Raw genomic sequence first — 26,591 nt, forward strand, 5'->3', positions numbered from 1 at the left:
GTGAGGAATGAATATGCATCCTCAAATTCACTAATATTGCACAATGCCTTGATAACAGGCCTGAAAACCTTGGCAGATGAAATTCTGTTTTCAAAAACGGCACAGATAATTTGGAGCACAATTTTTTTTTTTTGCAAATATGGCTCTTTTGTACTTGTATCACCTCTTAAAACAACACGTAGGGGTGATGTCCTCAAGGCATCTGCGCAAGTTTTTTTTAAAGAATGGTTCCTTTAAAGTATTTTAGTGATCAAAGATTTATGCACCTTGTATGGAAAGAAAAAGCATAGGCAAAAAAAACTACCCAAGAATGTGTCAGAAGATCATATAGCAAATTTCTCATATCTTCAAACAGAAAGACAAAATCCTGGAGATAGAATGAAACAAAAAGAACACTGTTCCTTGCTGATGAAGTAATGGCTCTCTGTCCAAAGACATTCCCTATGAAAACAACACTGAATATCTTAAGTCTTGAAAATATATTGTAAGAACATCATCGTGAATTTGAGGGATAGAATAAGTAGTAAAAGCTCATCAAACACAAGATGAAAATTCAAGCTAGGTACCCAAGACTCGTGTAGAGGAAGGTTTTGCTTCTGCCTGAAATAACTGAACTAACCTGCAGTTAAATTTTTCAGATTATTTTCAGCCTAGAAGAAAAACAAAGGTCTGTAGAAAAAAAACCCCAAAGTAAATAAAAGTCAATTCCATTTTTCAATCTTCTTTTCAGAACACCCGAAGCTGTGGCCAAATCAGATTTACTGCAATAGATACATCATGGTCAACGTGCTAAAGAAAGCTCTGCTGGACTACACTTGAGAGGACTCAAGCTGCCCTGCAGCTACTGCCATTTGTTATGTGCCTTGTGTTCAACCAGAGCATTGCTGTGTGTCGGGAAGTAAACAAAAAAGCAACATTGCATGTTGAAAAGCACTAAGCAGATCATGCTAATGCTGCCAGTACAATGGCTGCCAGGATGTTATAGAAGCAGGTATGAAGATTTGCATTTTAATTCCTCATCTTCCCATGGTGCCTCTTCCCACAGAGCACACCCCCAAGTTGCCAGGAGAGCCTCTGAGGGGAGCTGACTCCTTTTTTGGAACCCTTTCCCTCCTAAGGCTGCTGCTCTCTGTGCTAAACATAACAGCACTGGTGATGCACTGAACAGCAGTGAAATTTCAGCTGCTCCCACCTACGGTGTGAGTAGACACACAACCTAGAAAACTAACCTATAAAAGCTGATTGTTCATCCCATCTTGTGCACCAGTGGATTCCTGGCTGCAGCAGCAAGGATGTGGATTAGGCCAGGTGCATCTGCACCCATCCACACCTCCTCTAGTGACAGCACAGACCCCTCCTTGTTGAGGCAGCATCTGCCCTGGGAGGCTTTTATTCTGAAGGAACCGACCAATGGGTGCTACTTCATATGAAAAAGGGTAACTGCAAACGAAAATGTTTTTGGGGACCAGAGTTAATTAACTATTATCTACAGATGTGTGAATGAAATCCAGAGCAGTGTGCTTCAAGTACAGCCCACTGCTGTTCCAGAACACCATGGTCAATAAGCTGTGATGGACATGCAGAACCACCTCACTTTAGAATGTTCTTAAACAGGCTGAAATTAATGAGGGTTTGGTGAAGCTCAAATGGCAGAGTCAGAATTAGGAACCGTCAGTTGGCTCAAGCCATTCAGACGAGTCCATGTTAAATAAAAATGAGAATGAAGAGGAAAGCAAGGCCACTGTCTAAGCTCTCCTGCAAGAAGCTGCACAGTGTGTAACACACATGCAGACTGGCAATGTTCAGATTTCTCCCCCAGATCTGTAGAGGCTGACAGACAAGGGGCTTCTCAGCTGTTCTAGATCCAGTGTGCAGCACTGAAAACAAAAGGCTTGCCCCTGAAGTTAAGCACTGCATCTGCTGCATTCCCTGTGTTAGCACTTGCAAGACAGCAGCACCAAGGTTCTGCTGACCCCTAGCACAAGCTGACCCTTACCAGGCAGAACCCACAACACAAAGCGCTTACCTGTGATTTTGTCTCTCACGAGCTTGCAGGATTCGATTTCACCAATGCTCCCAAAGAGACTCCTGAACTCCTCCTGGGTCATGTTCTGGGGTAAATAGTTGACTATGAGGTTGGTTTTGCTGTCATCTGTAGCAGCCCCTGTCTGCATGGGGGAAGGGCAGTTTCTACTGTTGCTGGAGGGTCCATTGGTTGTATTGGAAGTAGGGCCATTCGACACCTGAGGCTCCATGGTGCTAATTATCTACAGCAAAATAAGAGAAAGGGGAAAAAAACCACCCTTAAGTTTCATAGATACAATAGCTATTTTTAAAGATACTCACAAACGAATGAGTAGGTAGCATTCATGGCCAATTTAGATACTTCAACAAAAAAACCCGGCTTGATTCCTCTGTTATTGTTGCAAAGTAGGTCATGCTAGTCTTTGGCTGTGAGCATATACTAAGATGCAGTTAAAAAAAACCTTTTTTTGTTAATGCGAAGCTGATTTCTGCTTTCATCACGCAGCCATTTTCACAAATGTAAATTTAAACCACATAAATTTAATTATAATTTAAGGTAATAATCATAATTAAAATTATAGTTCCATTAAATCAGATGAAGTAAGTGTATGGCTCTATATGAAAAGGTAAAATATTTTACCTATTTAATAACTGTATCACAGAGTGCAATGACAACAACATTAACCAGGCACAGTCAATCTGCACCATGTCATCACTCAGCTTGCCTTCAATTAATAAACTTGGTGTCCCAAGACATACCATTGACTGGTTCCAGTGATGACCTATATTCTCCACCTATATTTTCCACTAACGAACTGACACCTCTTTAAATAATAAAGCCCTGGATTCGCAATCTTCACAGATATAAAGGTCTTCAGATATTTACTATAATCAAAAAGGTTTAATCAAAGAAAGGCTTATCAGGCACAGGTGAAGGCTGCAATTATAACAAGCACATCTATCTTGAGACACAAATCTCCAGTTTTCACAGAAGAGACTTAAAATAGACCTTTCCAAAAAACGACAAATAAGAATCCAGCTTAACAAAGTGTGTTGCAGGACAGTAGCCCCATTGTCACCAGTGTCACCCGTCACGTGAGCAAAGCTGCCTGCATGTTTATCTGCAGAACACAAGTTTTCATCCCAAAACTGCACAGGCAGACAAAGGAAGCAGAAAAGCCTTGGTACTTCGAGCTTTTTCTATATAATTTGCCTCTACTGTGGGTTCTAGCCCATCTTCACTGTCCCCAGTGCTGCCAAAGGAAGGGACAGCTTAGCCTCAATCCTGGATAAATTAAAGCAATACAAATGGTGGCTTTTGCTGCCTGCTGTGAGGTTTGTGATGTGCAGCTTCACTGGAATTGAAGATCATCCCTCAGATGGGCTCAGCTTCCCTCCACCAGACACTCAAGTGATGCAAACTGCTGCCCCAGGCAGGAGATTCCACTGCCCAGGGACAGGGACAAGCACGGGGGAACAGAGGGCTAAGGCATCACACACTCTGAACCTGGTATTCTGCTGATCCTGTAATTATTACAATTACTCAAGACTTAATTTGCTATCTTTTTTTAATCCAGGGAGGTACATATTGTGACAAATCAGGCCTGTAATTCAGGAGGATGGGGACACCCCCCCCCCCCCCCCCCAAAAAGGGTGTCTATTCTAAAATTAACTGCATGAGGATGGCTCAGAGTCTAAATAGGTTATATTCTGGCCATGTCTTTTTTTAATTGAAATGCTTCAGTGTTAGTTTAATGCCTCATTTAGGAAATAACCCTCTTTTTTATCAATGGAAATAAGTTTTGAATTGCCATTATTTTTATTATCAAGCCCAGGAATAGCTACTTGGTTTAACAGCTTTTAAATAAAAAGAAGCCTTGCCACATTGTGCTTAACAGAAATGCCTTAAAACCACACAGCAGAATCATTTTGAAAATAAACTGCACAAAAATAGTCACTTCTTGAAAGACATGGGCACATCCAAACCAGAATCCCCCTGCCAATTTTACCAGCCACGTGGCACCAAGTACTGCTGGCATCCTTGGCCAAGCTGTGCCAGCCCCACACACTCTTCCTTCAAGATTCCCCGTTCTACCCGGCATCGGCCATACTTCCGTCCCTTCTCCAAGCTAATTCCACCCATGTATTTACTCACACGTACTACTTAAACGCTTCAGATGCTGCTAAATCTGTTTAGCTCGGGATTCCAGCTGGAAGATCATCCTTTGATCTCCGCACCTCCGCGACCCCACGGCTCCGAGCTCCGCCAGCAGCTGCTGCGGGGCCGGGGTTCGCACCCCAAGGCGGCCGCGCTCCCGCTCAGCGCAGCCTGCTCCTACAGCCTGCACCCGCAGCCACCCAGCTGAAATTTGGGGGAAAAAATCCCAGTTCCCACGCCAAGGCACAGTCAGAGGATGAGTGAAGCAGCTGACATGGTTAACGGCAGCTTCCCGCCTGCCTTTACATCACTGGACCATATTCTTCCCAATGTAAAACCCCACAAGATAAGCTGCAGTTTCAGGGACTGATCCTGCCCCCCTGGAGCCAGCAGGGACACCACACCTCTGGTTTCAGTTTCAGCAGAAGCAGGACTTCAGCACAACATACCGAGGAAGGTACAGCATCTATTATTAGCAACAGACTCAAAAGCTATCTATAGTTCCCCACGGTAGACAATAACCATGGATCTTTTAAAATCTGTGAAAGAAAACAAAATTCCTAACTGGTTGGTGTCCTACTTAGGCATTTTGCAAAAGCTTTTTAGTTAAATTTTCAGCATTCATACTTTCCCCACCAAGCAAAGGAACAGAATTCAACCCAAGACATTTAACACATTCAGAACATTAAGAGTAAGCTGCTCGGTAAAAATCTGTTCCTGAACAAGTACATTTCCTCATATACTTCAAAGTACCTTGGCATAAACTAATTTTGCACCAGGTGCCAGGTTTTCTTCCTAGTTACTCTCAACTCCAATTAGGTTTTCCTGATTTTTTTAATAGTAGAACAGAAAACCAAGGCACTTATTTGTCCTTCAAATTATTGCCAAGTCATAGGTTACTGAAAAGCCATTTGCTATATACATATTAAAAAAAAGATAATGGATGGAGAGAAATGTTGAAGAATTATAAAAAGCATTTCTGATAAAGGACTTCAGATTTTTTTTTTTTACTGCATAATTTTAACTCCATTTACAGAGTGATTTCTGTGCAAAAGCAGTTCTGTAGCAGAGCTGGCATTCGAAGCTCTCACAGGCACAAAGGAATAAAACACTTTAGGTGTGCATACTGACTCCTGCCATGAGTGGAAACTCACATTATTATTGGTAACCAAAAGGGAAGCCCTGGCTCTCCTTCCCAGACATTTGGTCCTGTCCCCGACGTGCCCGAAGCTCAATCCCCAGGCAGAGTTCAGTGTGCATGCACTGGGATGTTTATTGCCAAGCACTGGTTTTAATATTAAGTAGCTGTTGATTCCACATCAGTCAGCATATTACATAAGAGGACTATTATTTATTCAAATAGATTTCAACATGACAGTTCCTGTATGTTTTTTTTTCCTCTATCCACAACACCAAGGTTTAAATTTTTAATTCAATACCCGTATCACAATATGAATGTTTTTAAAATCAATACTCCAGTTTCTAGGGCACACAGTTAACTTACTGTGTTTTAATTACTGGTAATAACTTTTTTTAAATACAGAAAAGTATTGGGCTGCAATTAAATTTTACCAAAATATCAAAGAAAGCTCTAAGTCTGCCTAACTCATCAAGGGCTTATCTGGATATAGGCAAAACAAATGATGAAAATTCAAGAGTGACTTAACACCTATGTTAATTTTTTAAAAACAAAATACGCTGTTATCCCTGAAGGTACTCTTAAAGCTCCATAAGCAAGTAAATTTAGCAATATCAGTGCTCTGAGCAACATCTCTTTTTGTAGACCTTTTCTGACCCAATTTAGGCAGTTACTACCGGTCCTGAAATATTACAGTGCAAATGTCATGTGTGATGACATTCACATGCTACTGGTATAAAGAAGCATTTATTTTTTGGGGGCAATAACTTGCCAAACTCCCAATACTGCAATATGATACTCTATATATAGGGTAATAGCATCTTTGAGGAATAAACTGCAGTTATTGCTAACAGACATTTGATCATTTAGCCACCAATAATCTAAATATTCTAATGCTGACAAATACTATCTGTGATAGAATTTCAACACTAATTTTCTAAGTCACATGTTTCAAATTGTGCACGTATTTCATCAGACTGCTGCTTTAAAAAAAATGACCATTTCCTGGTGTATACTTTTCTCGCTATGGTAATGTATCAGCAAAGTATGAGGTATTTTAGTTTGACAGATTTCACAAATAAAGCTTTGGGGAAGACAACATAAGCTTTGCCAGTGTTTTGCAAAACACTGCTTACCAAAACGCTTGGTATAAACCTCTCCCACAGAGTATCTGCCACAAATACCCATTAGAGCTACTCCTACATTACTAATGTTTCAGAAATACTTCCATCACATCTTCATTGTTTTTTCAATTAATTCAACTAATTTCAATTTATTCCTGCTAAAATATTAGCTCCAACAATAACGCAAAAAATACCTGTATGTATAAACAGAACTATTACAATTACCAACTATTACAAGCTGGAGTAACTGACACTAATCTTCACTTATTACAGTAAATGTGTGACATCCATCTACCATTACAAAGCACAGTTAATGAATCATTTGGAAAACTACCCACAGACTAAGACAGCCTTATCTCCCTACTGCATGCATAAGCAATAGCCAATGGCTCGGTAAATGTAAATATACATTTTTTATATTTACAAAATTCCTTCTCAGCAGTCTAAAAGAAGGTCTGCATGTTGAACTGAGGCTTTCACATATGTACAGCAAAAGGAGCTTGCATTCAGCAAATATTCAGCATCCATTCCTGCTATCTGAATTATGTATACTCCACTGACCACAGTCCACAATAAACAGAAACTAATTTGGTACGTATTAAAAAAAAATCACAATTAAAAATCTTAAGAATAAGTGTTATTTATAGGCACTACAGAGAAGTGTTTCTAAACACACCAGAAACAATCTTCTCCTGAAATCAAAATCTGAAAAAAAATCTAAACCCCAGAAAATTCATGCAGACATATCCATTTTGAGGACTCAGAAGTCAAAAAAGTTAGCTATGAATAATGAACTGTTCACAGCACCTAAATGCCAAGAAAAAAGATCATGGCAAATTACACCTCATGAAGAATTCATGAGGTCTAATTTTATATTATTTCTAAATGTTCATTAATGAACAAACTCAGAACATTCTCCCATAAAAAAGAGTTTAGATAAATAATGCAAAGCTCTTACTTTATCTAAAAAAGCTCTTTAATTAGCATTGCAAGTTGTTTGCTTTTACAAGTGAAAACAAATGGTGCCATGGCAGAGGTCCCACAGCCATCTCGTGAAAAACGATGACAAAAGAAGAAACAAACAAAACCTCTCAAAGAAAATAAATGTAGATTCACAAAGGTTTCCCTCATACAATGAGGAACAGGCTTTAACTCCCTGCATATGTGCTCTTTTGAATGGAAGTCAGCACAGTACAAGTCTGTTCCCCCAGAACTTTTCTGCAGGTGAGAAATTCCCCATTTACAGGGGCTGCCTGACCAGTCCATGCACAGCCTTGCCATCTGCTGAGCCATGAATAGCCATGCCAAAGCCAGGAGGTTGATCCATGGGCATGGAGCAGAACACACAAACACATCCAGGTCCCTCAGCCCTGCTCCAGCCCAGGAACCCCAGCCCAGTTTAAAATGCACCAAAACTGCTACTTGCTCCATAGAGATTTAGCACATTTTTTTACAGAATGAGGCACTGGATCACAGAATGTTCAGGACACATCATGCCACCTTCCCATCAGAGTGTTAAAGGAAAGGAACATAAAGTGATTTTAAGCCTTCCTTGGTTCAAAACCACAACTGCAGCCAGAGCAAGAAGCAGGTGCACCTGGACCACACATGGGCTTTTTCTGAAGTGACCTCAGGAGCAGCAAATGATGCTCTGTGTGCAGCTCCAGTACAGGTTCTCTTAACCGTAACAACTGTCAAATTTCACTGTCAATTACATTTTTATTAAAGCTTATATACTGCTCAACTAGACTTTGCTATTATTTACCTAATAAATACATCATGAACATGAAATAAAGGAGGAAAATGAAGCTTTTTAGTCTATCTGCCTGGAGGCAAATCCAATACCCCAGAAACAAATCATTATCTAACCCTCCGTATTTTGACATGTTCCCCACTCACACACACTTCTACATGCTACATCTTTACCTTCCTTGGAGTAAAAGTCACATTTAATATTTTAAATATAGAAACAGCTGAAAGTCTCAGCTCAGAAAACTTGCAATCTCTGGCTCTCATGGCACAGATACAGCCGTCTTAACTTGCTTTCAGAGTGAGCTGCACTCAGGTTGAAATGGCGTTCAAACATTTTCAGCAAATTCACATTTATGGGTGCCACGATAATTGTACAGAGCACAAAAGTGATCCAAATGGAGAAGACAAAAATGTGTTCCTTTTAAGATGCAAGCCTCAGTTCAAATAAAGGAGAAATTTTTTTTCTTTAATAGCTAAATTTATCCTGAACCAGTCCATTATAGGCTTTTGCATGAATATGCTAAACCAAAATATTCTGTCCTCAATCTGCAGTGAAATGAATGCAAAGTTTACTGGCAATATTTCTTGTTATCACTGCAGTGCCTGAAGGACATAACCCACGGCAGCACCAAGTTGTGCTCTACAAATGGGCAGTAAGGCAGGGACTGCTGCTCTACCAACACAGTGACAAAAAGCAGGCAAAAACCTGTTACTTTTTATTCGAGATTTCACAGAAGTGAAATAAAAAAAACAGATGAAAGTATCTAGGCAAACTGCTGAAGTTACACAGGAAGCTGTGACAGCCTTGTAATGCACCACCCTACCCTCAAACCTGGCCCACTGATAAGGAACAACTCCTAACAACCTTTTCAAAAACAAAAAGTATAATAATGATGCACCCAACTACAGGTTTTCTGAGAGTTTCAGATAAATGTCTTCCGTTCCCACAAAGTATGGGCTCTACAGTTTTGTATTTAATTTTAAGAGCAAAAGGGAATGAGTAGGGAGCAAAAAGTAGACACCAAAATAAATTGCAACTATTTCAACATCAATCGCTACTAGTTGAGCAGTAGGGGAAAACACTCTTGCAACTACACATCCAATAACAGGAACAAAGGCACCATATCCCATCCTTTGCATAATCTCTTACTCTTCCTGCAGGTACTCTGGGGGTAAGAAATTGGAGGAGAACTACAATTATCATTCATAGAGCTCAGCACTCCGCAAAGCTCAGAGGAAACACACAGGACCGGGGAGCAGGTGCACATACAAGCACTCCATGCACAGCAGTTTCTGGGAAGCACGGTACAACAATATTTGTCCAGAAGCAGAATATAGTTGTAATTCTGTGTTGTGTACTGTCTCAGCTCACAAAATGTGAGATGCTTTATGAACTTCTTCTACTGAGCTTTACCTTCAACTATTTCCAGCTTTTTCTTTGCCTCTTGCAAAAATTATCAGCAACTATGCTGTTGGAAACCTCAGAGGTGTTTGGCTCTATTCTTCAGTGTTCTCCCAGTATCCTGTTGAAGCCCACAGCAACAGCACTTGGAAGGTGGTAGGGAAGAAAGTGGTGTAATAGGTGATGGGCACAGAAGTTCCCTTCTGTGTCTGGATCGGAGTTGTCCTTTTCATTAAGACAAACTGACTTTTGGAATGCTAGCCAGTTACCCCCTAGTTTATTTAGAATGGTTTCACCAGAGTTTATGATAATTTCTACCATTAAATGCAATTCAGACATGAAGAAATGGGAAAACACAGCCTTGATTTCACAGCATTCAAACACCACTACAGAACACAGCTTTGGGGAAAGGCATCACCAAAAACACCAGGAGAGGAAAAGGGATGTGTCCTGTCTATTAGGCGGGGGACCCAACATGCTCAGGTTAAAAACCCTTCTAACCACTTGGATCCCACAGACTGCAAGAGAGGCTGGTGAAAGGGATGTGTCCTACTTCTGTCCTGGGACAGGCCACCAATGGCTCCTGCCCACCCGTGTCTCCGGGGGTCACCCGCCGCCTCTGCTCAAAGGGCTGCACTATTTTTGGACTGAAATAAAGACAACACGGTCAGGCTTTCACTTCTGAAGGAACATCTATTTCTTCTTGAATCGCACTTCTACTTCTGCCAAATTCATACCAGGCAACCCTGTGCCTAAAATTTTACAAGGGCTTTATTTTAGTAATTTCATCATTCCAGATAGCTTCTTATTCCCTCCTGTCTTTTCACTGAGGCTACTACTTGCTCTCTCAAGATGCATATGAAGGCTAAAGGAATAAAAAAAATAAAATCAAGTCTCAGCAAAAAGAGCTCTTTCATTGACACTCCAAGCCAAAATTTGATGAAACCATCCTCTTCTTCCATGGGCTGCAGAGTTTATTAGACACCACAAAGGCAAGAAGTCTCCCCATGACTGCATTGTCCCTCTTGAAAAAGAGACTGTGACTAACAGAAACCATATTTGAAATCTGTGTTAACAGGGTGCTAAAAAAACAGATATACCACCAAAAACATTAAGGACATGAGGGAAACTGAAATACTGAAGAGGGTCTCTCAAAAGCCTACATATTAGACAGTAAGAACATGGTAGAGATCAACACTTAAGACGGATTCTCAGTCTAAAGGACACGCAGCCTAAAAATACACTGAAATGAAAGCAAAGGAAATTGAGAGTCTTTTTATATTTCTGGTTACTATCTGAATTTTATTTTTAGCTCAGTTTTGTTTCCTAATCACTACTTACTTGTTTGGTTTACTGACTCTATTACTGAGTTATATATTGCTAATCTGTAACTGAATTCTATTACTGACTTGGGAATATGTATGTAGCACTGCGTACTGACGCACAGATTCCCACGGGGACGTACACGTTCATGAAAGAAGCAGACAGCTGCAAGTCTTCAGCTGCTGTAGACCTGTCACAATTCCACTTTATGCTTTTTTCCCTTTAAGAAAATAATCTAGAATCATTTGCAACCCCAGAGTTTAGTCAGTGAAACCTGTGTTATGAGCCATACTGAAGCCTAAAAGCATCTACTTACCAGAAGGCAAAGCAAAGCAAGGACAGTGCAGGCTCTCCGTGAAGCCTAGGAACATCCAACCCCCCACTGCTGTTATTTCTACTGAAGTTCTAGAAACAAAAAGCTACAATTTTCAGAAGCCCTTAAGCAATTTAATATTCATTAAAGTTCACTGCAATAGGATTTCAGCTCCTAAGCCATAAGCTCTTCTGAAAATGTTGCCCATATATTTTTCATGCAAAGCCAGGCTTATGTTAGGCAGGAATGGATGGCTTAGTGAAACACACAACCCAACCAAGATGTTTTAAGGCTCTGTCCTCAACAGGATGTTAATGAAGACACACTGCTAAATGCAATTAGGAAACACTAATCAACATGTGTACATCTCAACTGCTGGCAACAGCATCTCTATGGATACTGCAGCTTGCAGGTCTAAGCGAGACAGACCCCAAAATAGAAACTATGATGTTCAGCTAAGTCCTATCTCCATCATTAGAAATCTTTGCCTGCTGCAAGCTATCAGTATTTCTCTTAAAACTTAACCAGATTAAAAATAAAAAATAAATTTACATCTTTACCACAATTCACCTGCTAGTCTACAGCTCTGTATCACACTAACATTGCTAATGGAAATAACCTTCTCATAAAACATAAGCATTCTAACTTCTGTAACATACCCATGGTAGACAAAGTTACCATAAATTACTGAAAATAATACGCCATCACCATCTTAAACAAAGTGAGTGAATAATAGAAATTCTAGGTTTGAGAAGCCTCTGGGAGCAAAATAATCAGAAATCACCTTTGAGAGAACAGAGGTAGCTGTTTACTCGGTCTCACAAAACTACCTACAAAATGGCTTGAGTATAAGTTTTAAAGTACTGCATGGCATAAATATCTCAGTAATGCTTAAATTCAAACAATCTCATGCATGAAAGCATCTATGCTAAACTCAAAGACTTATTAGAGATTAGGAATATATTCTTCATCAATAAAGGACAAAATATCAAGGACATATCTGTCACAGGTCAGGCTAACAGATCCTTATGTTCTATCCTAGACAAACTATTAATCTCTGTACTACAGAAGAGAAGCATGCCACGGGCCAAACCAAACACCTGCCTTAATAAATGTAAATTAAAAAACATACCCTGAACAGCAAGAAATTAAAAATGTACCAAAACTCCTCTTCAAAAGCTGAGCAGACCTTATGGATAAGAATCCCCTGGTTCAAACAATTCTGCTCAAGCACTCAATGGGAGCCCTGCCAAGCTCAGTCCCTGTTCAGGTGCTAGGGGACAGGGGGGAAGACAGACCACCCCAGCTGTCCTGACTCCAAGCCCCACAAATGACATTCCACTTCGACGTCAAAAAGTAACTGGAAATACAACATCCACTATTAGAGATCAGCAGGGGGAAATGTCCTAAGAGCCTAAACACACATGAACTAATGCTTGAGTATTAAAAAAGCCAAAGGAACCAAGTTACTGTCCTCTATTGGCTGTGCTTTCCTTAAAACACACAGCGGCCACAGGCAGGCGCTTTAAAGCTGGAGCTGGATCCACTTCCATCCATTTCACCTCAAACAGGCTGGTGACAGAAGTCACACTGTCACTATTAAAACTACTACCTCACCTAAGCACCCTGGCCATGGAGGCACTCAGCCCAAGTGTCCTGGTCCAGCCTGGTGCTGAAATGCTGGAGGAGAATGTGGCTCCTCCAGCAGCCGCATCAGCTACATACGGCTGCAAAGCTCCTTGATCACCTCAGAGAACATCACACAAGTAATATTCACTTTTGCACTTAGCAAAGACTAACGATGGAAATTAAACTCAATTTCTATCTGAGCATTTACATTTGCGAGCACTTCTTTCAGTAGTTGGGTGATGACAAGCACAGACAATAAAAAAAGGATTCTAAAAATATACTACTCTTTTTCCCTGGATTAGTATGTCTACAGTTAAATATAAACTGTGCTCTATAAATTATCAAACACAATGTCAAATTCTGAAGTGCTCTCCGGAATCTCTCACAGAGCACACGAAATACAGAATGATAATTCTGTCCTGGCCCAGTTAGGCTAAAGAACAATATGCTACTGTGCTGGATCACAGAGTTAGCTCCTATCAACGGCCACACTAAAAATGGCCACAGCCACCACTGTAGCTGCACACTGAATTTTTCAGGACCTCCGCATCAAGCAAAGAGTTTAATTCCCTGAACAGCTGCTCTCACAGGAAGGGAATCGACAGCAACATTGTCACAGTATAGCTGGCACAGGCATATTAGGAAGAATTTCCAGCATTCATGCTTTCTGCTAAAAATCAACTTCCCCCTACTCATCTACTGCCAGTAACTTCATTTGGAACAAAGATATATTAGAACTATTTTTATTTAAGAAGCATTTATTTACATACATTATTACTTCTATGGAGTCGTGACTGTGCCTTCTGCTTTACAGAAATAACATCTTTGCCCACAAGATCTTCTGCACATAGTAAAGGAAAAAGTCACCGACCACCATTAAAAGATTAAGAAGGACCAACAGAAGATTAATACAAGTACTGCAATTAACAGTCACATTTATAAACCCTTCAAGCAGACAGAAAAACCAAATACCCCAAATACCTCTGGTCCCCAAAGCAGAAAGTGTTAACGCTCTGCCACAGTGTAGTGACTTAAATATGGGTTATTTCATGCCGTTGAGTCATGAATTTCATGTTATCTAACATTAAACTGCTGCTGACTATGGGTGTCTATGTATCAGCTGAAGGGGACTGAAAAAAGGTCTGGCCTCCCCTCCAGATTAGCATTCAATTCTTTAAAAAGGTTTGTTAGTATTTTGCCCATGTAGTTTTTTATGACCCTCTCTAATCAGAACTACTAGAACCACGTTGACTTCCACACACACCAAGCACTTCATAGATATCAAGAGTCTTTTAATTAATCCATGTTTTAACCAAAAAAATCCTCACTGTCAAACCTTCCAATGAACTTCTGTCTAGCAATAATAATTCTCAAACTCAAACAAACAAACACCAGTTTTGCTGTTAAGAACAGTAGGGAAACAAGGACTTCCAGCAACTGTCCTGACCAGCAGTAGCAGAAACTCCATGTCCTTGCTGGGCAATTAGACATAACATTACAAGAGGAGGCAGTTCTCCTTCAATTCTAAATTGTGAGTAAATTGTTGTCTTTGCTAGTTTTCTAGAATGCAACCATGAGAGATTCTTAAAAGGAAGAAAAGCAAGAAGGACACGCATCCTTCATCCCTCATGTCTCTACAAAGGCTTTTCAACAGCACTCAGCCTGGCAGAAAATACTTGGAAGTGCTCAGGAAACCACTCAGCCTCTCCAAAGGGGAGCGCATGCAACTACAGGCCAACAGGTAGGACCGGGGCACAGTTACCTGCTCCAGCAGCAACCTTTAGGGGCCTCTACATGGAGATCAGGTGGGACCTCCTCACCGAGCGTCCCTCAGGAAGCGAAAACCCGGGGAAGCGGTTTGGGTTTCCGTGCGCAGCTCGGCGAGCGCCACCAGGTGCGCGGCAGAGCGGCTGGAGCTGAAGGGCCGGCGCTACTGGAAAGGCTCCAGTGGCGTTGCTGCCCTCTGCCAACACCAACATCACTTACGTGGGCACGGACGCGTTACGTGAGGAACCTTCTCGAAGCACTGCAAGCGAGAGCCACCTCCCATAGTCACGGGCGTCTGCTTTGAAACAAACACACGTTATCGCGCCACCTTCAGCTCCAAGGGTCCCCAGCGCTCCAAAGCCACCAAATGTCACCGCCCTGACGCCGAGAACATGCTGGCGCACGTCTGCAGACTGGGAAGACTACCAGCAGCAGTATACGGAATTTTATAGCAATTAGAGAAGTTTAAAATTAAAGGAATAAAATAAATGAAAGCTTATTTTTCCCCCAGAATTCAAGGACGAATAATTTCCCATCACAACAGCATTGCTGACGCAACTGCGCGTGCCTTAGCAACGAAGGCGTACTACAGCATTTTCTATACATCATGCCTCTAAATATTGTCAAAGCCAGGTTTGCATCTTACACGGTGCAACTACATCTCATTCCCAGAGAGGACACACAAAGGTTTAGCTATCCTTTGTTTTAAATATTTCCTTACTATTCTGTCTTTTCTCCCCATTTAATTAATAATTCCTAACTGGTTCTCAGCATTTCCTGACTTGTACAGATTTTCTTAGCCATTGAGGTGAAAGTCCTCATGTAAGGCACTGTCAAGGGTAGAACAATAGGTAAGATGGGCTCTCCACTTCCTCCCTACTTTTTGGGGCTCTAAAAAAGCAATAACGCATCAGGAGCTCCATTAGGGAACACAGATTTTCACTACATAAAATAAAGCTCAACCAAATATTGCTGAGCTAATTCTTAATGAATTCATGCAAGCAATGTAAATGCTACAAATAAGACAATGTTAGGCAGTTCCAAGAATTAACTGCACTCTTACTATAATCTCATCTGAGAGTATGTAATTTCTAACACTGATGTTCCAATGCTATTGCAAACCCTGAATATTTAAATGAGTAAACAACAAACAAAAGGTCTCATCTTCAGTGCCCCAAGCTATCATCCAAAACTAGTTATAATTAAAGGTGTGAACAACAGAGTAACAAACCTGCAAAGTCAAGGTTCTGAGAAATTAATGGGCATCACACCACTGCACCAGTTCAAATTTATCACTCATTATCTCCCTGACTAGCACAGTGCTGTTTCACATATTAGTGCCTCCTTCTTTCCTGCAAGCCTTTCCTGCCTTTTCTAGATGGCTAATTTTACACAATTACTGCCTCTGACACACTGAGACCTTTTCTCCCCCCCTTTCTTCTTCTTGCTGTAAAGCTAGTGACCTACAAAAGCCCCTTGCACCTAAAATATTCCAGTATTTAAAAAAGTAAAGACTGATCATTTGAGGGGAAAAGCAAGCAAGGAGTCTCTAAGTATCTGTTTCTCCAACATCTTCCCTTTACATTATCTCAAATGGTTAAACGTACCCAAAGGTTAAGGCAAGGTACAGGCACCCTTTAAACACGTTTTATTAGGATTTAATCTATCAATCATACTTGTTGAACTGCAACACTGCCCTCCTCTTCACAAAGTTCCTTAGAAAATTAAAAATGTGCCTTCTTTTAAAGTTGCTCCAAGTCCTACACCGCTGGTAACTGGACATTTACAGAAACGGTTGGGAAGTGTTACATTGCACATATGTCCTTTCCCTCCTCGTGCAAATCCTAGCATTTTCTTTAACATCCATTCAATTGGGAAAGGAAGATACGCACAAAACACACACACAAATACACACGTACCCATCTCTTCCTCCACCCTACACAGAAAGGAAAAGAGCAAGAGAAGAAGAGGAGTGCAAGGGGGAGGGGTGACTTTCCATCACAGATTAGTGAATTTTGCAAAATCTGGCCTATGCCTTACAGAGGTACCATGCTTTTTAACATCTACTCACTTATAGTAAAACTGTTTGTGCCCACTTCTGCCCCAAAACCCCAATGACATTGAAAAAATACTGCATTGCAGTATTTGCCAGTGCATCGGAGTGTATCCAGTTAGCTGTCCCACAGACAAACAAATGTACATTTTAATGTGTCCAGGCATGTAAATGAGGTGTCCAGAGGACACAGATTGCCAAAATGGACAATTGGATTTGTCAAGTTATCTGCATATCTCTCACCATAATATTCTCTGCCACTGTCCATTTCTTGCCTGGGCTGTTTGCTGAAATTATTTCCAAAGTCCAAGCTCCCAAAGAAGACACCCAAATCCCCTGCCAGAATATGGGATGCAATCATACCTTATTTCTTCCGAAAAACCTCAGGGTTTAGAGTGGCTCTAGGTTATGTACCAATAGTATGACAATTACTCACAGAAAATAACCTGCATTTAATTAGTACACTCCCAGCATACCAAATAGGAAGGCTGAGGAAAAAAAACCCATTCCCTGTAAGTTAGAAGATATTATTTAAAAAAAATTAATCCATTAAATATATGTAAGTTTAATGCAACTAGATTTTCTTTCAATAGAGTCACAATATTTAAGAGGACCAAATAAAGATGATGAAGACTATTTCAAACCCATTCAAATGGGATTTTTAAGTATACCCCTTCCAGCTCATTGTAACCATCCTTTGTCACAACAGCTCGGGCTCACTTTGAGAGAGCTCAAAAAGGTAAAATTAATAAAGAAGAAGAAAGCAAAGGAGGCAACCAAGCCAGTCACCAGTGGAGAGGCATCCCTGTATCTAACATGGGAACTTGATTAGCAGAGTACATGAGGATAGGATTTTAAACTGATGGCTGGTATTCACATTGCATCAATATCCAATTGCAAGATTGCCTTTCTGACTAGTACACCAAGACAACTGTTTTTAAAAAAATAAAAACGTCATGTCTAAGGACAACTACATTTTCTGTATCTTTTTGTCTCAACAGAAAGGTTTTACATTTTCATAGTTTAGCATTACTAGCAATCTTAATTCTATTTCACTAACTTAACAGCTATTTTTTCTGTAGGAAGATTTACAATGCAATCTTTTACATGCAGAAAGAAAATGTCACTATGTACATGCAGGCTGTATTCATTAATATAATCTTAAAACAAAGAAAAGAGGAAGATCAGGGCAGGAACACGTGCACCGTAAAACAACCATTGCATTATTTTTAAATCTTTGTAGAAACACGAAATTGAACAGAAAATGAAAATGTAACTACTAGCTGATGACTCTTAAAACAAACAATGCAGCTGTGTATAATAAAAGGCACCCTTATTTATTGTCATGACTAAGTTAACAGATTTAGAACACAGTATCTCTGTTTTGGACAGAAGAAAAATTATTTTACTCTCACGTACAACTACAATGCATGTCAGAATGCATCTCTGCACATGCACAGACTGTAAAATACGGAATTTTACACACGCACACACCCCCTCAAGATTTTTTCTCCCCCTCTACATTGTAAAGCAGTGCAGTTTTCAGAGGGCCATTCAATCACTTTTTCACAGAAAGGACTGCAGCAGAATCAATACTTAAAACAAATTAAAAAGGGTATTTAATTTTTAAAATCCCTACTTCAACCAAGCACTACTATCCCTGCTTGAATTCGCATTCAAAGTAACCCTGCACCAGAGAAAGGAATAAAGTAAAAATATCTACAAATCCGAAGACAGAAAGAAAGGCGTGTTCTATATTCCTGCTTTGCTTCTTATGCCTCCTGATGTGTGATAGATGAACGTTTTCTGGGCAACCACATTTTTATATCTTTTACGCTACCGTCTATCACTTACTAGTCTACTACGCTTTTTTAACACTTCTAGCACCAACAGCTATTTCCCATTATTGTTTGCCACTACAATTAAGAGACCATCACGATTAACAAAATATTCAGCCATGGTTTAAAAAGTAGAGTTGCCACAAGGAGCCCGACACTGGAAGTGGATATTGCTCCAGCAGATATAGAACAGACTGTGGCTAAAGGTGGGGCCGGAGACGAAGAGAAGAATAATTTCAGTATTTTTGTCAATTCCTCTCAGTGCCTAAACCCTAAAACATGGTGAACTCCCCTGAACCGATTATTCTGCCATATAACCATCTGATTTCGTAAAATTACCAATATCACTTAACACAAAATCACTGCTTAGGGTAAATTCATTCTACCTACTGTTCTCATAGGGACATTTGCTGGAAAATTCTAAGAAATGATTTGCAGAAGCTATCAGCTGTGGGAGTTCACTATTATAGCTCTGTCAACTTCATTCAATATAATTTACATTTTTTTTTATACTGCCTCACAGGATTCCTTGCAATTTTTTGCACGTACAATTTCACAGCAGGGAGGGGGAAGAAAAAAAAAAGATAACCCTCTTTTGCAAAGGAGAAAGAACAGATGCTTAAAACCAGATTTCTAGAAATCACTGTAAGCCTGAGCCAGAAATGTAATTAACACCTATTTAGAAAGAATAATTAAAGTTGTGACTGCCACAAAGAAGAGCAGAGATAATCGAGGTAGCCCCTGCTTCTTTTTTTTTTTAGGTTTTTTTTTTTTTACACTGTTTGCAGTATTCCCACATGATTGCCACCTGCTCCCCCACTCAGCTTCCCCTATGCTCGTTTCCCCGGCAACCTTTCATTGGCTTTTCCTCCCAGCTATCGCTTTCAGTTCGGCTGCTCAGTCTAATCTTATTTGTTTTACACCCATCAAAACAAGCAGCTAGACAAAGACAATCCTGTAAGAATGGGAAAAGACCGTCGCTTTGTTTCCCCGGTTATAATAAATATCCGCGGCAAAAGTCTGCAAAACGTTAAATTAGGGGGAAAGGGGGGGGGGTCCCCGCGCCCCCCCATCCCAGGGCTGGCAGGAGGGCCGGGTATTGTGCGGGCGGCCCCAGCCCCCACCCGGGTCGCCCCGCTCGGCGCAGCCCCGGTGCCCGCAGTTGTGTGTCTGATCATGCCATTTTGCACAATCTGTAAGGAAAAGCACAAAAGAGGGGACGAGATGAGCACGTCCGGGCTCCTCCGCCAGGAGAATACGGGCTAAAAATAGAAATACTATTTTTCACATAAATGGCTTTTGACTTCTCCCGGCATTTAAAAAAGCACAAAACAACACGGCTCTCCCCCAACCCCCCCAACCCCAGCCCCCACCCCGACACAAAAAAAACACACCCTTGCTTCCATCCATCCATCCACCCATCCATCCATCCATCCTCGACAGCACCGGCTCCATGGGAAACGCGATACCTGGATTTTTAGAGGCGAATATTAGGTTTGTATTTAAGGCTGGTGTAATAGGAACGGAGATTAAAAGGCATCATCGGCCGCCCGCTCCGCCAGGCACACGCGGTACCATGACACCGTGACTGTCAGCAGAGACCATCCGCGCTCAACTGAAACGCAACGTTCAATGGAAACGCTGTGGAGTGCCATCGCAGCTAGGCACGGTAAATGGATGTACAGATACATATGCACACGCACAGGCAGACATATCCCACCGAAAAAAAAAAAAAAAGAAAATAAACAAGGCTCTCTAATTTTATTTTATGACTCACGATCCGCCGCCCTGAACAAAAGAAATTCGCGAGGCACACGAGAAACGAGACAAAACCCCACGAGCAGGCTCTCCCCGTTCACTTACCATTTTCAAGCCATTCCACTCCATCTGTGATCACAAAGATGGACCCTTACAGCCCCTCACAGAGTCAAAAGCAAAAAGAGCGTTATGTAAAAGCTGACATTCCTTCTTACAGCGCTGCTGCCCAACGATGCAACAAAATCGACATATACTAGGCACTGCAACACATACAAGCCTCCTCCTCTTTTTATGAGGTCACGACAGGAAACTCTTTGAAATACAATATGCAGCATTTACTGAAGCTCATATAAATCACCCTCTTTTAAAATTACCATACCTATTGCGCAGTCCACCAAAAACAAAATTACCAATCTCGAGGCTTTTTTTTTTAAACATTTCCCCCCCCCAAGGATTTTGCTCTGCATTTGTATCTCCAAAATGTCAATGTGGAAATTAACTCTCCCCCACCCTTAAAAAAAAAGCCTCTTCTTCCTTTTGCATTTCAGTTAGCCACATACCAGCCTTGCATTAGAAATGAGCTTTTCTCTTTATTCTGAGAGAAATCGCAATTACCTTAAAATGACAAAGTACATCCTTTATTAAAGGATACGCAGACATTAAATATGAAAGAGAGAGAGCGAGAGAGAGGGGGAAAGAGAAAGGGAGGGGGGGAAAGGGAGAGATCATGTACAAACAGATCAGTAGCAGAAAACTAAATTCACGGGAAAACACAGACTGAGGATGATGCAGATTCGGGGAAAACCTGTATGTTAGCTTCTATATCTACCTCTATATAAACCCGCTACGATCAGATTTTAAAACTACTAATACCTACCATAACCATTCTTAATGGCAAATATTGGGTGTCTTGAAAGGCTTCAACTCTTCTAACGGTTTTGCTAAGGTTTCAGGGAATTATTTTATTATTATTATTCTCTCTTTTTTTTTTTTTGAAGAGCCACAAAGCACACTGCTAGACGTTTGTGCAGCGAGAAATTATTATCGATAATAAAAAAATAATAGCGGCAGCGATAATAATAATAATAAATAATAAATAATAATAGCTAAGTATATTATCTCGTTGTCTCAGTGTGGTGCTGCGGCGGGAGGGCGGCGGCGCCGGCGGCGGGCGGAGCGCGGAGCGGCGCGGGGCGGGACGCGCGGAGCGGAGCGCGCGGAGCGGCGCGGGCCCTGCTGCGACTGGCGGCCGCCGTCGCCCCTTTACCGCCATTTATGGGACCATCTGTCAGCGGCGCCGCGCGCTGATTGGCCGAGCGCGCCGCGCGCGCGGGGGGGGCCGGCAGCGGGGAGGGAGGGTGTGTGTGTGGTGTGTGTGGGGGGGGGAGGCGTTGCGACATCAGGTGCTATTGAAATTAGCCGCTGCCAGATTGACAATGTTAATGATGCGGTGACCTCTACAACAACAGAGACCAGATTTCTGAACTGCTGCTTGTGTCTAGTAATTAAGGCCCGGTTGAAGAAACAACACGCAGCCCCGTTTTTTTTTAATTTTTTTCTTTTTTTTTTGGTTCCCCCTGTTCCCACCCCTGGGCCCGGCGGTGCCATACCTCGGCCATGCTCCAGTGCCTACATCTCCTTACCTCCTGCGCGCCCCGCTCCCAGGTCCGGCGTATTTTAACCACCTTATCTTTTTCGACAGTTGCTTTCCGGAGAAATGCATATTTAATGATCTGCCTCTAGGCTTAAAGGCACAACAAAAGCACTTTGACGTGCATTTAAAGCTGCATTTATTTTCAGGTACTATTGATTTTAATAATCAACCCATCTCTCCTTCCTTCCGCCCGGTGAGGTTTTTTAAAACACGTATTTTTAAAGGACTGGATTTGATGTTGCTGCCACTTGACAATGTCTAAGGCACAGCAGACACCTCTTTATCGGGCGCTCCCCCCGAACGACAGTAGTATTTCAGAATTATTTTGCCACCTCGCTTCATTATTCTTCAGCTCGACAGGAAATAAAACAACAGCAAACTTGGAGCATTTAAAAGAATTTTCTTTTCCAGCCTTCGAGAAACGTGCTTAACTTAACAATGCACACTCATTAATCCTCCGCTCGCTGCCACTGACAAACTAACAAAACTTCACTTCCAACAGCAATATTTTACCTCCTTCCGACCACGGCAAGTTCTGTAAGAATTCTCACAAGTTAGGATGCATTCATTTCTTTCTCTTTACTTGAGAGGTATTTTCCTAAAGCATATTCTGTACTAAGTAACCAGGCATAGCACTCTGTAATTGCAACAAACCTTGATTTTACATTTATCTCAACTAAAGCAACCGAGTATTACCCTACTAATACACATAGGATTGTTTAGTTTTACCATCCACAGATTCATTTCAACAACTAAATACTTTAAAAAAAATAAAAAAAATCAGTACCATTGAAAGCGTTTTTAAATGTAAGAGCTGAAAACCGAGAAAGCTAGGATGGGCCACATTATAAGCTCACTTAGCTCTTTCCTAGAGAAAGAAAACCTGACTACAAACCACCAAAACCATTTTCAAAACACATAAATCAAATCATTGTTCTACAAGTTTCATCTTTTTAAAAGTATAAATATTCCCTTCACACTGCTAAGCTGGGGACTGACATTCAGTACATTTTAAATTTCTTTAAACCATAGATACGCTCAAACACACACAGAGACTAAACACACCAATAAAACGTATGAAATGTAGTAAAGCTCATAAAATCCAGCTATACACAAACCAAGCAAGGAGAAAAATCACATTTAAAAAACATCATACAATCTATTTGTGGAATGAGCACTGAATTCAATTAAAATATGAACAATGTGAAAGGCTGCAGAGGATTTCTCTCACCACGCATCTCTCTGAGCACATTTGTAGCTTAGTAAAAACTAACATAGATTAAAGGAGCCTGTAAGATACATTTCCTAACTCAAATTTAGGTGACCCATTAGACTGAACACACAGACATCAAAATGCTACAACAGCTGGTATATTACCACAGATTCCTGTACAAACATACATCAAATATTAAAGTTAGATCTGTAATGCCTATTTTTTACTTAAGGTCTCTTCAGGGGTTAATAACACCAGAGAAGGCACCCAGAAATTATTTTTAAGTCTTTTCAACTTCAGCCTACTTCATTACTATAAATTCGTTGTGCATATAAAGATTCAGCCATTTTTCTGAAACAATAATCGCTCGCTGCTCCTCTCAAAAATAGCTAATCTTATTCATCTATAAATCCAGGTACTCTGCACACTGACCGCTTTCCCAAAAAGCGCCCCACACACACAGCCTTCCCGAGAAACACTAAAACAAATGCTCAAACATCCTCAGAGGCCTCTCTCTGGAAAGACAAAGGCAGAATTCTATTGTTGAAAAAGTCAACCTTATTCTCGTGTTTCCAATAGTACCATTTATCTTTCAGGGAAAGGGACTGACCACCGCATCACGGTGGTGACATTTGTAAAGCATCAGATTCTCTATACAGTCTCTCCAGCATCAGCCAGCAAGCCCCTGAGCAAAGCATATTTTTAGTGCAATCTTCCGTCCCCACAAAAAGAAACTTGTCTTAAACAGCTAATCCAATATCAAAATGAAATCACAGGGTTGTTTCCCAGCCCCCCCCTCCCTCTCCTTACCATAAATGAGCAGTTTCTTGACTCATTAATGACAGTTTCCCTTAAAAGAAGTGATCTCATATCACTGAGCCCCTCTCCACCACGCATACATCCCAAAGGTTGCGGGTATCTTAGCATCAGTAGCCGCTAGCAAGCTCTCTCATACAGAGCCCAGATGGACTATACCAGAAGCCAATTCAGCGTTAATAACTACCTACTCTGTGCAGTTTAGAAGCCTTACGTGGCATAATGTCCTAGGCAACAGCAGCCGATTGAAACCGCAAATAAAAGACAACCCAATTCTCCAAAAGCATCAAAAGGAAAAAAATAATAAATTGAAGAATGATTTTTTAAAAAAAAAATCTCTTACTTGCATAAGATTAAACTGAATCCTTCACCAACATATGAAAAAGGAGAAAAAACAGATGCTGCCCAGAAAAAGTGACAAAATATTACCTCATTATTTAACAAAGCAGCATTAAGCGTCCTGCTGATTTCAAACATCTTGCCACAGATTTTGGTTAAGAGAAACAGAAAGAATCCTTTGCAAGCCCTCTGTCTGCAAAGGGTTCTTCAATTTTCTTGCGCACAACAGAATAGTCAATATGTTATTTCCCTAGAGTTCGCACATTAAAACATCTAGTCAGTGAGCTGAATTTTCCCCTTATCACACTGTAGACTCCTGTTATATGTACTGCTCTCTTTGCAAGATTAGCCTGCCCCAAACATGGCTGTTGTTTAAACTATTCTTTAAAGTAACAGTTCACTCCATAACCACCAGGTGGGCAGTGTACACAGATCCAAGTAACCATCTTAAAGATTTTTCTTGGAATAGCTGCTGGTTGTGATATACAACGTAAATCCCCCCTACACTTATCAAGCAGGAGGAAAAAAAATTGTCACTGTTTTATGCCCTTTCCTCCCCAGCAGCAAGCCCAAGAACAAAACCCTAAAATCACTTAGCATTTAACGCAATTTTTTTTTTTAAAGGGACCTTAAAATTTATAGAGGAGCTTTCCATTCAGCAAAAGTGGTAAAATCCAATCAGTTTTGAGAACAAAGTATAATTTAAAGGGAAAGCACACCCAACTAACTGGTTTGTATTACAGAAGAACAAAAAATCAGCACTACGTTCACAAGAGGGTTCTTTCATGGGAATACAAAATTCAGCATGTAAATAATTCTGCTAGAAAATATGAACTATACCTTCAAGCAAATTGAAGACAACTTGATAAGATACTGCTATGACTTACTGTGGCTTAAATTCATTTACTAAACCACTGTTGAACGCATCAGAGCACAAGACTGAAATACGTGGAAAGGATCCAGTGTTCAATAGCACCTAAGACTCCCAAGGTATCAAACTGTCCCTATTCCATCATGTCTGCAAGCTATTTAAGTATTTTTTTGTCCACTTTATTTAAGGTCAAATACCTCAAGAAATACTTCCATTACTATAAAAAGTACCAATTCACTAAACGCTCTACAGCAACACCCAGAGGCATGAATGAGATTGGGATCTTTGTGTTAGGTGCTGTACAAACCCATTTGAAAAGTCATTTCATACCGAAGGATTTACAAACAACATTTACAAGACTGAAAGCACAAAGCAGAGGTGTGAGAAAGAACAATAAAAGAGCATCACAAAATGTCTTTACCAGCTGGGAAGAATTGCTGGAGGAACCAGGGCAATTCTTCCCAGCTGCAACCTGTGCTAAAGCAGAACCCAAAAGGTTATTTGCTGAGGTTAAAGAATAAATGCATTAGATGGACAAGGGCTTCTTTGGATTTACCACCTACAAAGCACCATCACCTATTTCCTTTCATTTATAGCAATCCATGCTGAGTAAGTATATGCAGAGTAGTGATTTTCTTTGCTGGCCTTTAACTAATATTAAAGTGATGCAGTAATGACTTAACCTTCTTGAATATGTATTGAGTTTCAAGTCATCTCTTTTTATATGAGAAAGGTTATTTGCATCGATTTCTGTTTGCATGAAATAAGCTTATTTTCTCATTCACCATATGCCTTGAACACTAATTAAAAGTGTCACTTTCTTCTAATGTAAAAACGTAATCACTTAGTAAATAAGTATTCTTGGCTTTTTAGTCTTTGTGATAATCTATTTAAGGACTTTTTATTTCCACGTAACTTCAGTGCTTTGATTACCACACACCCCACTCATGTAAAGAAAGGTGTCTTACAAATGCACATTTTTGTTGGATTTTTTTTTTTCAAATAAAAAGGAAAAAAAACTATTTAGAATTACATCTTTAAGGACCCATACTCCTATTACCCCGAGGCAAATCCATCCAATCAATATGAAACCATTCACATGCCACCATCTGCCAAGCTGTAGAGCAATGTGGCTGGAACAGACCTCTTATAAAGCAGCAGTGGTCTCATTTTCAGTCTATTAGGCAAGCACCAGAGCTCTCATGTGCAAGGACACAACACTCCAAGTCAGACCTCCTCACACCACTGTCTCCCTGCACTCCTGAACTCCTGTAATTTTTGCTGCTTGAGTTTTCACACTAATCATCAAAGCAAGAGGGAGGAGAAAATGATCAGTAACAGTCCTATTCCACTGCAGCCCAAAATAAAGAACTCAATTTAATTCTATCCTAATATGATTATAGCAAACCATTTAAATG

General features: G+C 40.6%; 1 protein-coding gene across 8 annotated transcripts in view; it reads right to left on the reverse strand.

Moving 5' to 3' along the window:
- The window catches only part of ELAVL4 (ELAV like RNA binding protein 4), a 65,004-nt gene extending 40,406 nt beyond the window's left edge, over nucleotides 1-24,598 (reverse strand). Inside the window, exons 1-2 of one of the 8 annotated variants that reach the window (XM_066556117.1) lie at nucleotides 24,393-24,598; nucleotides 2,027-2,267 (exon numbers count right to left, since the gene is read on the reverse strand). In XM_066556117.1, the coding sequence (XP_066412214.1) occupies nucleotides 2,027-2,267; nucleotides 24,393-24,440 (289 nt within the window). In that variant the 5' untranslated portion in view covers nucleotides 24,441-24,598. Of the gene's footprint in view, nucleotides 1-2,026; nucleotides 2,268-14,850; nucleotides 14,871-19,991; nucleotides 20,170-20,385; nucleotides 20,547-20,895; nucleotides 21,128-21,157; nucleotides 21,419-21,923; nucleotides 21,963-23,957; nucleotides 24,106-24,392 lie in introns of those variants that run through there. The other 7 variants (XM_066556115.1, XM_066556122.1, XM_066556119.1 and 4 more) reach the window with 7 other exon arrangements.
- Between the last annotated feature and the right edge of the window lie 1,993 nt (nucleotides 24,599-26,591).

This window comes from Molothrus aeneus, chromosome 9 (assembly GCF_037042795.1).
Source record: "Molothrus aeneus isolate 106 chromosome 9, BPBGC_Maene_1.0, whole genome shotgun sequence".
NCBI classification, from domain to species: domain Eukaryota; kingdom Metazoa; phylum Chordata; class Aves; order Passeriformes; family Icteridae; genus Molothrus; species Molothrus aeneus.